Here is a 16,519-nt window from a genome sequence, read left to right on the forward strand (position 1 = left end):
GCTGCATGTTTATGGCACAGTTGAGGATTTAGCAATTCCTCCAGAATATGAGAAAGAAAACAAACAGTATTTCAGATATTTTAAAAATTCATAGGAAAGAAAAACCCCAAGGTGTTCTTCATTCACGGTGCTGTGGGCTCAAGTCTGCGTTGCTTTGGCTGAGCTCTCCCAAGTCTTATCAAGTCAGTGAGATCAGAAAATGCTCAGCATCCTTCAGGACCCAGCCCGTGCATTTTGAAGGCTGCAAAGGCTGAGACTTTAATGGTACAGCCAGTTTCCCCTGCACTGAATATGTGTTTGGAGATCACTTTGCTGCTGCTGAATGACCTTTGCTAAGATCAGCTTTAAATGACAGAAAGAGATCCTTCAGTCAGCAGGGCAGCAATGTGGGGCAGCACAAGGGATTTGCTTTATGTTGTGGCTAAAAGGTAACGAGGACTGAGCAGCACCTGTGGGTACCGGCAGAAGGGTGGCTCTGGAGGGAAACCTGCTTCCCAGACAAAAATAGGACATAGAATGAAAATAGGGCTGGAAGGAATTTCCTTTTCAAGGCATGGGCACAGCAAGGAATTAGAAATTGGTGAAGTGACGTCAGAGCGTATGTGGGATGCTTGGTATCATTTTTGTGAAAAGTCTCTGTGCCTCAGGGAGGGATGGGCAAAATGAAGTATTACAGATGCTTCATTTGAGCTTTAGGTCTATTTTCAGCCTCTGTGTGGATGGCAGCGGAGAGCCTGCAAGTATCAGCAGAAGCTGTGGGCCGCTTCTGCTGTGGTGCGTTGTGGTGGCTGCACGTTCCCGTGCTTTGCTCTCTACAGCAACATATTTTCAGTTTAAAATCACAGAACCAGCTGAATAGTTATGAGCATTTACACTCTGTGTACACGGGGAAAAGCTGATTCTGGTTCTGAGCTGCTGCAAGGCAGAAATGGTCCTTGCTTTAAACTGCAGCCTAAGCTGAGCTCTCGGTCTAAAGTTGAAATGCTGTTTGACGATGGGATATGCTTAGGCACGTGCACTCACAGATGCCTTGTTCTTTTTTGGGGAAAAGTGACCCTTTTTATATTACCCAAAAGATCCACCAAGAAGCACTTTGTTTTGGGGGCAGGAGACTCCCACAGGTCTACGGCAGACCAGAGTTAGATGGCTTGACACAACGTGGTTTGCCCAGGCTAATGGTGCCAGTGCTAACTATAATTAATTTAGGGCAAAATAACTTTTTTTGCAGTTTTGAGATAGCGACCCTGCCCCAGATCTGGCAGGCTGAGATTTGGGTGCTCTCATCGCAGTGCTGGCAATTTTGCAGCGAGTGTTGCCAGGTGCCACCCTGATCCTCTTTCTCGATGGTGCTGGATTGCTCAGCCTTGAATTCAGCTACAGGGGCTGCAAGCTCCAGCAAAGCAGGGGCGGCTGTGCCGTGCAGACAGGCAGGCAATGCACGGCCACGGCACTGAGCAGGCCAGGGAGGTAAAAGGAAGGAGCCTGCAGGGCTCAGTGGTTAATCCTGGCCATGCCTGCCTTGCTTGTGTCTGTCCCTTGAATCATTCCCCTCCTGCTAATTTCTCGGCCTGACAGTATGTATGCTGGTGATGGCTTTGAGGTGGCTGGGCAGGTACCACAGTGGCAGAGCATCCTCGGAGTGAGTGCATAGCCTCCGTCGAAGGAGCCAGCTCCTGCGGCTCTGCCTCCAGCCACTTGTGGAGCAGGCACGCCTGCCAGGATGGCAAAGGCACAGAGACAGCGACAGCATTCCACACATCTGTGCTGAATGACTGGGAGTGCTGGGGAGTGAGACTGCTGACCTGGAAAACAGGCTGAGATTAAGAAATGTCAAATTTCTGGGGAGAAGAAGGTTTCCTGGAGGGCTGAGAGGTGGAGAAAGTAGACTCTGGAGGTTACTTGGGATGGCTGATTTCAAATGGACCGTAAACCCTGTTCTAGCACTGGTGCCTCTGGGAAAGGCCACCCTGACACCCTGTTGCAGCTGGGACTCCCCTCCCAAAACTGGGCGCTGGGGCATGGCCAGCATTCAGCAGGAGGACATGAGCGTAGAGGTGACTGTGTCCTGGGGACAGAGCTGGAGGATGATGCCTACTAGTTAGCAGCCTTTGAGGAGCTTCTCACAGGGTTAATGTAGGAGTGGACAGCCTGAAGCGGGCATGTGAGCCACACTGTCCCTTCTGACTTGCACCCATGGGTGCTGCAGCAGGCTGGGCCCCAGGCGAAGCTGCCGTGTAGCAATGAACTGGCACCCTCAGCTCTGCAGCGGCTTCACCTACAGTGAAAACACTTGCTGACCCCATAGGTATTTTGATTGCAGTGGATGTGAAAGTGAACCCAGCAGCCATCCTCTTATTCATTTCCTTATTAAATTCTGTTTGCTTCATGTTGCCCATAAATACGAATTTTCAAAGTGCTGCAAACCTCACTCAGGAAGGAATTTGCACCTCCTGAGCCTGGGAGAGCATGGGCCACCGAGGCGGCTTTAACAGACCTGAGTGAAATGCTTCTGGTGGGATGAAGCAATGAAATGCAGTGGATAGCAAAGCTGTCATTTATCACCGTTGCTGCAGAGTCTTGCCAAGGTGCCAAGGTCCGCATTTCTCTGCAGACAGGGCAGTTTCTCTGCCATGGGCAGCTCTCCCAGCCACGAGGTGGCTGTTGCGGCAGAGCCGATGGGGCAGAACCGGCAGCGTGGGTGAGGTGAACTTCATCTCTCCCCAGAAGGATGCAGGGGCTGGGGATGTGCTGCGCTGGCTGTTGGCAAGACAGCAGACAGAGACAATTTCTATTCTCAATGCTGTCAATCTATTCCCCTGCTAGTAAAGTCAGTGTGGTGCCTTGGGCGTAGGGAGAAGGCTTGGACTCTACATAACTCCGGTTTCTCTTCGTTGTTAAGTCCTGTTGCTCTCAGGGCAAGTCCCTGCCCACTCCGGCAGTCGGTATAAGCCCCATGATTTCTCCATGCCAATTCAGGGACTAAATGTTGTCCCCACATCCCCCTGGATGCCAGGCCCTGTTGGAAGTGGCAGCTCTGCCGCCAGCAGCCCCCTCTCCTTGCCGGGCAAGGCGGGGAGCGGGACGGTGCCTGTGCACCACTGCGACCTAGTGGAGGGAACGAGGCTTGGCCAGGGGGGATTTCACGGGCCTGGCAGCACCGACAGCTTCCCAAAAGGGCTCTTTAGCTCCAGGGTTGGTTGAGGGTTCAAGCTTTGCCTGGGGATGCTGTGGAGCCTGTCCCAGCCGAGGCTGTGCCATCACCGAGTGGCTGCAGCACAACAGACCAGACGGACAGTTGCAAAAACGCGCGGGGATGCAGAGCCCTTACAGCGTTTAATAGGAAGAATAAAAAAGCTGACAAGGCATATACGCAGCATCTCACCGTCTCGCCCTGACCCTCTCTTCCCTGTGTTTATCGTACCCTCTCGCTGTGTTATGTCTAAGTTGGGCCATAAGCTCCCCTGGGATGGGACTTGCCATTTTTAACTGCCAGGCGCCAGGCACACCTAAGCCACCTTATAAATAATATTTCTGTGCAGAGGGAAACTTGACCCTGGGACGTAAAGGGGTGGCCATGGCAACAGCTGTCCGGGTGCTTTGTGTCTCCTATGGACACAGAGCAAATGGGGCTGGTAACGTGGCTTCAGCCCGGGCTGGAGCAGAGCGTGTACAGCTTCATGAGGCCCTTTCTGCACGTATCTGCTGGCTTCCTCCAGAGCATAAGTCATCTACACTCCTCTTTCAGATTTTTTTTTTTTTGCTTACTTTGATATGAAAAAGAGTTACAGAACAGAAACACATCCAGCAGTAACCCTTTCTTCTCTGGTTTAGGTATTAGGATAACGTTAGATTTGAGCACATCATCTGCTTTTTCTTCTCTTCTAGCTTTCAGAAACGCGTGGTTTTTAGCTACGTGCCTTCCCAGTACCATCACGTGGCAGGCAAAAATGAATGCAAATGTGAATTATCCAGGCTTTTGCTCTGATGACTGGACTACATCTGTGCTTGGAAACAAAGAATGTTTTCCCAGTTGTAAATGAAAAAATAAAAGTCAAAGCTGTTATAGTACCAGGAATGGTGGGACCGTACTGAGCAGAGTGGAGAGGCACTTTTTTTCTCCCAGGCAGACCTGGGATCAATCCCAGATTCCTTAGACTGAGTAAGACATCACTGGTGCTGGTGATGACATTTCAGTTGATGTAAGCCCAGCAATTTTTATGGTTATGTAGCAAGGGTTTGATAGTCCCCTACAACAGTTCAGAGTATGTGCAGAAAGGTTCACAGTAACATTGTCACCAAATATTGTTTTAAACTTTGATGCTGAAGGAGGCAGAAGCTGAAGAGAAATGAGTCGATTAATGGGATGAGAAATCCTTGAGCTTGAGTGAGTCACCCCTATATTAGTTACCATCACCCCTATATTAGTTACCGTGTCTCTAGTCCATATAGATCACAGCAAGAGAGTTATGCCTAAAACTTTGCTGCATTGGCTCTTTTTGTTGCTGATTATTCCCAGTTCAGTGTAAATTCCAAAACTAAGCTTGGTCATGACATTCTGAAGCTAAACGTTACTGTTTACAAACCATCAAAAAGTTGATTAGCTGTTTCCCAAACCAGAGAAGCATAGTATCATGGGCTGACAGAAATAGAGGGCAAAAATAAAGGCATGGCAATCTAACAGACTGAAACAGGACAAGTGGCTGAAGGAACACTGGTACCCATTCCTAGCCAAACTGGTGCAAACCCAATACATTATGAGTAAGTAAGGAAGAGGTTCAGAGCATGTTTCAGTCAGAGAGAGTGACCTTCGGCATAAACTGAGATGCTGAATCCTAGTGAAAATGCATGGACAGTACAACAGGGCATCACATGGCAAAAGGTTTGTGCTATTACTGGTCCCTGAGACCTTTCAAGGAGGGGCAGGGAGGTGGGTAAGACAAAAGCACCTAAAAACACAATGAGTTTTTTGGCTCTCTTCCCTTTCCGCACGGTGATTTTCCTTTTCTTCTTTGACCTCTCATTAAACTCCTGTGGCAGATGTCTGCTGTTTCTCAGCACAGGCGTTGGGTCTCAGTTTTAGGATACGGTTTCCCTGAAAGATCTCCCTCCATCTCATCTCCAGGACCCCAGCAGGACTGAGCTTCTTTGCGCTTAGAGTGTCAGTCAGGTGGGAAAGGGAGAAAGAAGAGGAGGAAGACAAAGAAAAGCAGTGCTGTGGGAAGATGGGATGTGGGGAGAGCAGGAACCTTTGGGAACTGAAGCCTTGGGGGGCTGAGGAAGGTTTGGCTACTGGGGCCACAGCTGCATTTAGCATCCAGCAGTGCACGCTGGACCTTGTTTTGCGTGTGAATCCCGTGGCTTCAGCAAGGTTACACTGCCCTGACTGGCAGCCAAACTGTGGCCCTCCGGCTGATTCTTGTTTATACTTTCAATTTGCAGCTTCAGAAAAGCCTCCTGTCTTTCTGTCTAAACCTTTTGAGGCCACATCCTATGATCTGTGCATTTAAATTAGCTTTACTGACAGCCAAGGTGTTGAAGCTTTCCCTTGGGGTGAGTGAGAGCGGAATTTGTCTTTTTTGCTTGTTAAGGAGTTAGCTGAAGCTCTGGTAACAAGATTCAGCTCTTCAGTTTCTTTATTTCAGAGTATCAAAATAATTCATAAAGAAATCGCAAGTATAATGGGCATCTGCTTGACAGAATATATGAAGAATTTATTGAAGAGATGAACTTTTCAATTACGTACCTTGGCAAAAGCGGCCATCGACTCTCTCTTTGATTCCTCCCTAATTTTGTGCGGCTACGACAGCTGGAGTGACTGATTTAGGGTTACTGTTTCAGGTGATCTCCTTTGCTGTTCACTCCACTGGCAGGATGCAATGGGACAACAATGGAGAGTGGACTTTGGCATAAGAACTATTTTTTTTAATGTGGAATGTAGTTTTTAAACCTTACCCCATGTATCCCGTTGTGTTCAGTGGGTTATAAATACTTGTTTAGATGAAGTGGATGTTTAAGCACTGTCATAAAATGGAACAGACCTAAACTTTTCAGAACTTTTCTGAATTGGTGCAGGCTATAATAATTGTGCTGTTTTAAAACAAGCTCATCAAACAAAGCCTTGATTTACTGTTTCCCTGCATAACTGCTAGAGTGCTTCTTTAAAACAAAGAAGATAATCTGGATAAATAGCATTATGTGCATTCTTTCAGAATCATAGAATGGTTTGGGTTGTAAGGGACCTTAAAGATCATCTAGTTCCAACCCCCCCTGCCATGGGCAGGGACGCCTCCTACTAGATCAGGTTGCTCAAAGCCCCATCCAGCCTGGCCTTGAACACTTCCAGGGATGGGGCATCCAGTGTGTGTCAGGAGTAAGCAATGGAGTCACTGGGTATGAGAAGAGGGCTCTATAAAGTCAATGGACAACCAGGAATTGCAATTACTGCTTTAATTTCCCATGAAGAAATTAAAAAAAAACAACAAAAACAAAAACCCCCAACTTTTCGACAGAGGAACATCTTAAAGATCAGGAAGCATCAGATACAGTGACAATTTTCAGTCTCCAGGAAGAATTAGGTCTTGCACAGGTAATTAAAACAAGTAGTAAAAAACCTTTCAGCTGTAGAAAGAATAAGAGGAAAAGGAAAGAAAACAAGGGGCACTCTACAGAGAGAGGCAGGACTGAAATTAAAATAATGTAGGTATGGTCCTAAAAGCCATGATCATTTTGCTGTGGTTTTGACGTGGGATAATAATAGCTAATCATGGAGTCTAGCAGGCCTGGGGCAATGGAAGTGGAAATCATTGCGTTGGGGTGGGAGTAAAATTCAGAGGCTTCATATGCCTGAATGGGAGATAGATGTAGGAGTGAATAGCGCAGATTAGGTGGTCCCCACAAAACCCAAAGCACTTGATTTCTGCTCAAACCATATTTCTCTGACTTCACGGGGAGTTAGGAAACATCAGATGGAAAACCCACAAACACAATAAAGGGAATCAGACATGGAGGTGCCACCATCCGGAGCAGTGGCAGTGGTTAAGCACATCTTCAACCTGAAGGACGTTTGTCAGTCTTCAGGACCGCTGGCTGGGGAGGATGAGTTTACCCCGAATGAAAAGCCTTTCTGAACGAAAACCAAAATGTGTTGTTTGTAACACAGATGTTGCCAGCACCCTGCAGACTCTCTCTGAGCTTCAGCTTTTGTGGAAAAGAAAACAAATCCACAACTGTAACACGCATATGGAAGTTTGTTCTTCATAATCTACTGTCAGGCTCTTTCAAAACATTCGTATTTGCTAAAGAAAACAGTAATTCATTTTAATTTTATGAGGCTAGTTATGCTCTTTGTGCCATTTCATATGTTGAAATCCATTTCACATGCTTACAGATGTTACTCAGAATTGTATGAATGTTTGTTATGAACCAGACTGGTTCAGAGCATAACTTTATTGTACAGTACATGTCCCAAAACTACAATTTATCAGTCACTACTCAACCTTTCTACCTTCAACTGTAGTCTTATTCATGTAGGAAATTGTATGCTTTTAGATTTTATTGAAGAATATGCAGATGATCAATTCAATTACTAGGCTGGCCTGGAAACCACAATTGTTCACTCTGGTTTAAAAACAGCTGCAAGTCCCTAAAGCTCAGGGGTTTGTATTTTTTCTTGATGAATATTTCAGCTTGGAGGCTGGCAGAATACGAGCTGGCATTCTTTTAGAATCTAGGTTTTGTTTGTTTGTTTGTTTCTGATTTGTTTTGCTGTGATATTTTGTCTGTACTATTGGTACAGCGTTGGCAATCTGCGACAAGAAATCCATGATAATCCCAGTAAGCCAAGGGAGGATATTTATATCCTTAGTAAAGTATTCTGAACAGATCCCAAGGGTTTCCTGGGATTCACTTGGCAGGACACCAGCTGCTCTGTGCCTAATGGCACAAAGGCACCATTCCCTCAAAGCAGGACTCAGTGCTAAAGGGCCACATGAAGCCATCGGATTTGCACAATAAATTTATCAAACACCTAGCAGTTGATGACGACTAAAAGGCTAATTTTTCCTCTTCCATTCCATTTTTTATCATTTCTCCAAAACCGCATCATGCAAACCAAATAGCTTTAGTGCTCAGTCTCTCTCAAAATGCCTGGAAAGAAGTGCTGATTTTTATCCAAGCAAATGCAAACACAAAGCAAAGACAAGTCCAGTGAGATGCTCATGAAGCACTGTTGATTTCCACTCATTTCTGTTAAAGTGGCAGATGTTTGTAGCCTTGCAGTTTGTTCCACAGAGTCGATGGTCTGCCTTCTTTTGTAACCTGGCTTTTAAATCTGGTGACAATTTTTAGTGTAAACATGACTGATATCTCCCACAGACAAACTCCAACTTTGACCTCTTCGTAACCCTTGGCTTGGACTTTGACTTCTGCCCCTTGGTTATAGCAGAAATTCTCTCAAATGCTTTCAGCAATATTGGAAAAACACCTGAGTGTCAGATAGCTAATTTGGACTGTGTTGGTCACAGGCAAACAAATGCACTCAGCTGATTTAAATATCTGCTACTCTTGCAATGAAAATGGCTGTTATGAAATGTCAGTTAGCTTGCCTTCCAGACTGCCATGAGCAAGAAGCCAAAATTTGCGTGTAGCCCTTCACTCCCACTTTAACCATGGGAATGCACACAAAACGTGTGTTTGCCCTCCATTGACCACGTGGTGATACCAAGCTGGTGGTTTCCATGCTGACCATTGGGATCCCATAATGGATGAGGAGTCCCAAGTAGGTTGAGTTTTGAGGTGAGAGGAGCAATCTGTTCATGGAAGCAGAGGAGCAGCAGGTAGAGAATAAGGTATTGAATGCAGAGTTAGGAAATGAGAGGGTGCACCGTGGGAAACAGGGTGGTTTTGTCGTGCACTGGGGTAAACCCCAAGAGATTTCACTTCAGATCTCTACCACAGGAGTCATCTATCCCCTTGGACAGCTTACTCCATCCCATGGTTTCCAGTCTATAAAATAACAACATTAATTCTTCCTGCCTCCCACTCACCATTTATATATCCTTTCTGTTTACATGGTGAGAACTGTCTTCTGGTGCAGAGCCCAGTAGCTGAGTTCTGATCTCAGATGCTCTTTGCCCCGGGGCAGATTTTACTGTCTCTTAAAGAACAGCCTGGGCATCTTACATATATAGCTGGTACGAGTGAAATTGTCTGTAGGCTGTAGCTTTGCATATATTCCCGTAAGCATGGTGAAAAGAGAGAAGCCAGAGCAGTGAGAGCAGAAGGAAGCAGCTTTATTTGAAATGGGATATTTATACTGTCAATGAAATAGAGACATGTACATATATAGGTATTGTATAAGTAGGTATTTACTTAACTGATGTCCTTGATTTGATGTGGGTGTTTTCAAGGAGAAGAAATGGTTGATCTGAGGCAATAACTCAGGCAGTTTGATTTCTCGGTTGTTCATAAAGGGAAATGTACTTTGTAGAAGTGAATTCCTAAGTATATGGCAAAGGAGGTTTTTAGTCTGAATCATTCCTTTGAGGGATTTTAAACATTTGCCTCCCACATGCTACAATAATGCTCTGAAAGTGGCTTCGTCGTATGATCCGAGAAGCTGCATTCTGGCGCCTGATGGTTTATGAGAAATAAACACAATAGAGGGGTCTCGGATCATATAAATTCAGGATTTAACAGTAACAAGCAGGGAGGGGAGGGGGAAAGCTGTGTGCGGCATCAGAGCAGAAGCATCCACCCGGGAGCGTGGGTCTCTGCAGCGTTATGCTGAGCACAGCAGAGCCCAGCCTCCTCTCCAGACCTCACATGGAGAGTACAAGTTTGCAGAAAAACAAATAGTTTTATGAGTGTCTGCTCAGACACCGCCAGCAGGCAAGAGCACTTTCGACACGCTCTGTGAGTGGAGCTTTGCTTCTTAATGACTGTGAGCGTGGCCTCGGCTTTCTTCACTTCTCAATTTTTCTCTTGTGTTTAAGTAAGGGCAATTTTCACTCTCCCATTTGCTTAGCTCCTCCTGGTACAATAAAACAGTTAAGATATATGTGGTAGAGACTGAGAGCTCCTAGAGCATCCCATCGTGGTGAGGACATCTTTAATACCATGGGTACAGCAGACTGCATGAAGAGCAGTCCCAGGGACACGCAGCAGTCCTTCTCTTCCCAGACCCAGTCACAGCCACTCTTCTTCTTTCCAGTGGAGGTGGTGGTGTGGCCTGGGTGCCATACACACATCGGGCAAGCTAGTAACCAAAGGGCTTGGGGAATGGGTGTTGCTCCTTGCCCCCCGTCACAGGATTCTTCATCCTTATTTTAGGAGGGATAAATGAGAATATAATTAATTGTTTCAATTTTACCGAATCTTTGGTCCTCAGTCACCTTGAAGTACATAATAGATTGAGCTACAAACAACATATAGAAACTGTTCTGGCTACTTCTGCACTGAAGCGTGGCAGTTCCCCAGCAGCATACATCAGCTCGCTAGGACTGAGTCAGCAAGGGAGAAAGATTGCCACAGCAGGACACCAGCAGGGTTCGCAAGGCAGGCAGCTGAGCTGGGATTAATACCTGCACTCCCACGATGGGGAGTACAAGGCTGTGAGTGACAGAAGGTTTCCAGAAGCACAGGTTTATTTCTTGTCTTATGACTGGTTGCTTTTCCCAATTGCCTTTGAGTGCGATGTTATTTTACGGTGTGGTACATCTGCCTCATATTTCAAACACGTCTCCCTGCAATGTCAAAGTCTTGCCAAATGGGCTGTTAGCTGCGTAAGTCTGCTGTAGACCATGGAGGAGATAGCGCAAGATTCCAGGTGTTGGAAGGCCAGCTGTCCTCCCTGCATAACCCCTTGTGACAGGTACTGCTGATGGTGGGAAAAGGAGCCTTCATCTGCGTTCCTGAGTAGGAATGGAGCCCCTCCAGCATGGTGGGAGTAATACAGTGTATATCCTTTTGCAGTTGTATATTTACATAGAATATTCTTGTAGGGAACACTGACTTCAAGATGTCTTTTGGTAGCTTAGCACCTCTGAGGTTCCTTGGTCGTGGAAGTTATACAATGAGCACCAGTACTCACTAGAAATACTATTTATTACCCAATGAAGTAAGGGATTCATAGAAGAAAAATGCACTTGTGAGGAAGTAAAGCAAAGAACAGAAGGAAGGAGAGAACATGGGGCTATGCATGGGAAGGGAAGGAGTGTGCCAGCAAGGTTCTGACCTTACTAATTTTTTACTCTTTGCTTAGTAGCTGAGGACAGAAATGTTCTCCAGATGCAAGGAATCACTAGGTTGTTCCTTGGTTTCTCAGCATTCCTCTCTCCTGGGAGGGAAGATCATTAGAAATGGGATGGGTTCTTAAGCTATCAGTCTGAGCCCCCAGATTTTAAGTTTTTTTTTTTGTAGTAATAAGGCTCAAGCTTGATTAATTTATACTAGGTCTTCCATTCTTCTATAGCTCATTCTGGAGACATGCTGCAGCCCTCATACTCTGAGGCTGTAGGATTGCAGAGAACTCACCAAGAGGAGGAGTTCTGTGACCCTAGAGCTTGCAGTTAAATACTGGACTCTGCAAGTTTCCAGCATGCGTGTGCTGAGTTTGCTCTGCTTTCTCAGACCCTGTACAGGTGTGTGAATACTGGCTGCTCATGACCTTGGAAAGTCAAGCCTTCAGGCAGTAACAGACAGTACTGAAAAAGAAAAAGAGGAAGGAAATAATGATTTGACAGTCTGACAGCAACACATCGCCTTCGGGTTTGCGTGGGGCTGAGATGATCTGTGCATGGTGGTGGTTAGAAATGCCTTTCTGTTTGGACGTGCACGTAGCTATATTAAATGTGCATGTATGTGAAATCTATAATAAAAAAGTATTATACATATTATGCATGTTTAAGGAAAGAGATGATTTTAAGAAGACCACATTTGGCAGCGGTTCAAAAAAAAGGTGGTAGTGAAATACTTCTGATTTGGATGCAGCCTTTACAGCTGTGTGTGGCTGCTTCTGAGTGCTGTTCTAAAGTGTTACTGCAGTTTCATTGAGCCTGCACAAAGCGGGAGGCTCTTCCATGCCCTCTGAGCAGGAAAAAAAGAAAGCTTCGAAGCCTCTGGTTTGAGGAAGATACTTCAAGTTAATTTTCTGTGTAAGGCATCAGCTGCTGAGAATCTAAATTTTGCAGATAAAACCCACTAAAAAGGAGGAGAAAACAGAAGATGGCTGAACTGCTGAAGTGCCCCTCAGTTCTGCTTTGCTACTCCAGCTCGCCTTTTTTCTTAAACAAAGCCAGAAAAAAGATACAGAGGGATTTGTGAAGTTAGGCATCCTGTACAAAAATTCAGTGTCTCAGATTCTGCAACTGTAGAGCAGAAAAGTTTTATTAGAAATCCTTTCCGCTTTGGCTATATCTATATTGATACCAGAAACTTTAAGTCTCTAAATCCAGCACTGGCACCATAATTGGCACTGACGCAGAGCTCAGAAAAACCTCTCTAGAAAGCTACCTGGGCAGCCAGCCTGCATGGAGCTGCTGTGGTCACAGCCAGCTTGCCGGTGGTACCCCAACCAGCTGGGTTAAAGTTTGCTCTGGTGACTCCGTGAGAGCTGTGGTTTTCACTCACAAGTCCATCTATTCTCACCCAAGGAGGTCTCTCACCATGTGACTTTTCCAAAAGAAACACTGCCAACTGTCTTACACAGGAAATTTTATAGCCACGAATATTTAATAAGAAGGGATGATTTTTAAATTCTTCAGGCTGAAGCCAGGTGATCTCCTTGGTAATTGGCCATTGGACCTATTTTGTATTTTACAGTCTCATCACATAAAGTCTTTCCATCTTTTTGATGTGTGCTCCAGGTTTGTCTCTGCAAATATAAATGTGCCTGGACACTCCTACACAGAGAGTCCCTCCTTTGTAGGCATTAAAGGTCAGTTGTAAATGTTCTGCAGGAGCACGGCTGCGTTAAGGGCCACTCCAGCATGAACAGCTTGGTCTGTGTTTACAAAATGACAACTGGAGCTTTAGCAGAAGAAAATAACTTGTTCCCGCGTATCTTCTGGTGAAAGAAACTGCTCAAAGTCACCTCACTCGTTTCACATTTCACTAGAATTGCTCTTTCATAGCCCTTGGCCATTTTCAGTTATTCTGGATAAATGACATTCCACATCTCTTCCAGCTTATCTACTACCCCAAAAGATGAATCCCACTTTTGTTTTAGTTTATATTCAATGGGATATTTTTTTTTTCTTATTTGGTTGGGTATTTTGTGATTTATAAAAACATAGAGCCCTGGAGCAGGCCAGCATCTCTTAGAGACTCATCTCTAAATTTTCCCAAACCCACTTCAGATACCAGTAAACTGCAATCCTTTTTTCCATGGGTATTTGCAAACATTAATGAACTAAGTCTCACAGTCAATCCCATATGCTTGCGACATCTTATCCCTTATGTGGCTAGGCATCTGAGCTACCGATGGATTTAAGTAAAACAGTTGGATGTGTAACCCTGGTTTGCTATCAATGCCATGTGTCTTGTCTGCAGAAGAGCTCCATCTCTCTTAACCTCTTTTCAGATGGAAAAAGATATTTTGTCCAGCAGCCAAAGGGAAATGCAAGCATCCTGGTGGAAAACAAGCTGTTTCAAAACCCTGGCTGCAAGCTACCCACACATCACAGTTGTCAGCCAGGCTGCACATGCATAGTTACAGGGAATAAGATAGAGAGGACCTTCTGTTCCTATTCAGAAAGGTCTCTACCCATTCACCTCCACCAAAGGATCATCATCAACTGCCAGTATTAATTTGTTCTCCTGTGTGGGTTTCCAGCCAAAGGAGGGTAAAATAAGTCTAATTCTATCCAGCAGGAGCACTTGCAATGCAAATGCCAACCCATATATTACAAAGCATTAATGCGACCCACTTCTAAATTACTTGGGGTAATTTCTGATTTTATTTATTCCTCCTTTTCTTTAATTAACTTGTGGGAAGAGAAGCCGAAGTATCAGTATGGGGAAAATCAAATATGAGAAACAAAGCCCATTTTTATTTTGAGACTGTGCTTCCCTTGTAATAGCAGTTTATTTAAAGAGGAGCCTGGAATAATCCAGTTTAAGCAAAGCAAAGAGCTCTACTGAAGCCAAACTGTGTGTGGGTGTGCTCTTGTCAGGGCTCCCAGAAGAGGAGGGCAGGAAAGGCTGTTAGTCAGGCATCAGATATTGCAGGAGATGTTGGTTATTCAGTAGCTGGCATTTTTCCTTGGCATACCAGTTCAGAGCCACTACTCTGGTGTACTGGGAAAGGGTGCATACCATCGGGAAAATCCCCAGATAACCTGAGGCCCTGCTCTTTTGTTGTTGTAAAAGAAAATCCCAAGGACGAGGTGCCCACTGCAAGGGCCTAGCAGGTGGGTTTGGAATGAGCCTCTGCTCCTCTGCCTCATCTTGTCACTCTACTTGTGCTGTGGTTGTGGCAGGTCCCAGGCTGGGGTCTGGTGGCGTTGCTTTGTGCCACCTGTGGGGGGTTGTATTGTATGGGGTGGTCCTACCTTATGCCATTTGGATCCGGGCTTGAAGCCACAAGTCTTCAAGCATAGCTGGCGCAGAGGAACAGTCAGTATGGGCCGTAGCTTATTGCAACGTTTGCAGAAAATTACCCACGTGCTCAATTGTGTCTTGATGCTATGGGCTTCTCAGAGTTCAGAAAGCCAGACATAAGTATAAATCTTTGCATTATCTCAGCTTACTTTTATAATCTGTTTAAATAATGTGGTGGTTTTTTTTCCCACCACAATTGCTCTTTCGAATTTCCATGGCAACAGCATAGCTAAGGATATGTTAAATAAAAGTAATTTAGGCATTAAAGGCAGGTGATTCTTAGAAAAAGAATCAAATAAATTGATGATTAGCGCTTCAAACAGCAGGTGAGACTAACAAAGAGGATGAGGTGCAATTCTGTTTCCACTGGTGGATTTGAATGTGTAAGCATCATCTTTCTTTGTTATATATCCATAGAATTGCCTAGGCTGGAACAGACCTTTCAGATCATCTAGTCCATGGATTTGATTTTTAATTATTTGGCTTGGAGATAATAAATGATGGTATGTTATTTATAGAAAACTGCATATTCCCAAGTTCCGCACTGTGAAATCCATATCTGTATTGGTTTGCAGTGAGCACCAGAACACTAATGATTAATTAAATGCAGGAATATTAATTAAATTTCTTATGATGATAAATAAATTAGAACTGAACATAGCATTTTTTAAAATAAAAAAGTATGTGTAGTTAGATATTTATTTCCTAGATCTATGAGAATTACTGTAGACAATAAAGAGGGCATGTAAACTTGGAGCCTGTATAGATATTGATTGGTACGTTCAGGGTATATTTCAGATATTTACCCTCTGCTTCCCCTCTCCAAGGAGAGCCTCCCCTGGTCAATGCTTTCCATCGATTTCAAGTCTGTCTGCTCAGAAGCTGAAAATGTTGATGCTGGTGGAGAAAGTACAGGAACAGCAATCGATTGCAAATACATTTTATGATACTCTGCTTCCATTTTTTAAAGGGAAAAATTTATTAATGGCAGCAGGTCTTGGATTTTCCCTTTGAAACATATCAGTCAAACTGACAGCCATTTGCAAACTGCTGGACATTTTCATTTTCTCTGAAGTGACCCCTCTTTTGTTTTCTCTCTCCCTGCAGACAGTGAAATCATTCCTCCCGACTGCCTGCGGCCCCGCTCCTTCACCGCCATCCGCCGGCCCTCGCTGAGGCGGGAGACGGAGGACACGCGCCTCTCGGTCAGCCTGTGTGACCTCAACCTGCAGGAGGAGACCTTCCATGTGACAGCCACCACGTGCCCCATCCCGCAGAACTCCCTCAACTCCCAGCACTCCCACCTCCTCCCGTCCCAGCTGGAGAGCGACCTCCGCTTCCACCACCTCCGGGGACCCCACGTCAAAATCCTTGATGACCAAACCGTGGCCCGTCTGGAGCACGCCCGGGAGGAGAGGACTTTGGTTTTCACCAGCAGACCCCTTCGGATCAACGAAACCATTTTTGTCAAAATCAACAAGTCCAACGCTGTGCGCACAGGGACGTTGTCCTATGGGGTGACGTCCTGCGACCCCAGCACCTTGCGCCCCAGCGACCTCCCCTATAATCCTGAGTCCTTGGTCGACCGAAAGGAGTTCTGGGCCATCTGCCGAGTCATAGTGCCCCTCCAGAGTGGAGACATCCTGGGATTTATGGTGAATTCGGATGGTGAGCTGCACTTGAGTCACAACGGTGCTGGCACTGGCATGCAGGTCTGCGTGGACTGTTCCCAGCCCCTCTGGATGTTCTTCGTTTTACACGGCACGGTCACGCAAATTCGATTGTTGGGTATGTCAAACCCTGTTTTCCAAACATCATGTGCAGGACAGCAAGGAGGGGGGATACATTGCAGGGGAAGGGTGGAGGGAATGAGTCCCTCCTCGCTCTAGGATCAGGTGCAAATTTTGTTTTTATAAAAGGA

The 16,519-nt window shown here is 45.5% G+C and overlaps 1 protein-coding gene across 3 annotated transcripts in view; it reads left to right on the forward strand.

The window, feature by feature from the left end:
* NEURL1 (neuralized E3 ubiquitin protein ligase 1) overlaps positions 1 to 16,519 on the forward strand; it is a 96,580-nt gene that overhangs the window by 61,512 nt on the left and 18,549 nt on the right. For all 3 annotated transcript variants that reach the window (XM_054206985.1, XM_054206984.1, XM_054206983.1), the window contains exon 4: positions 15,706 to 16,386. In XM_054206985.1, coding sequence (XP_054062960.1) covers positions 15,706 to 16,386 — 681 coding nt within the window. The remainder of the gene's footprint in view (positions 1 to 15,705; positions 16,387 to 16,519) is intronic.

This window comes from Rissa tridactyla, chromosome 6, assembly GCF_028500815.1.
Source record: "Rissa tridactyla isolate bRisTri1 chromosome 6, bRisTri1.patW.cur.20221130, whole genome shotgun sequence".
NCBI classification, from domain to species: Eukaryota; Metazoa; Chordata; class Aves; order Charadriiformes; family Laridae; genus Rissa; species Rissa tridactyla.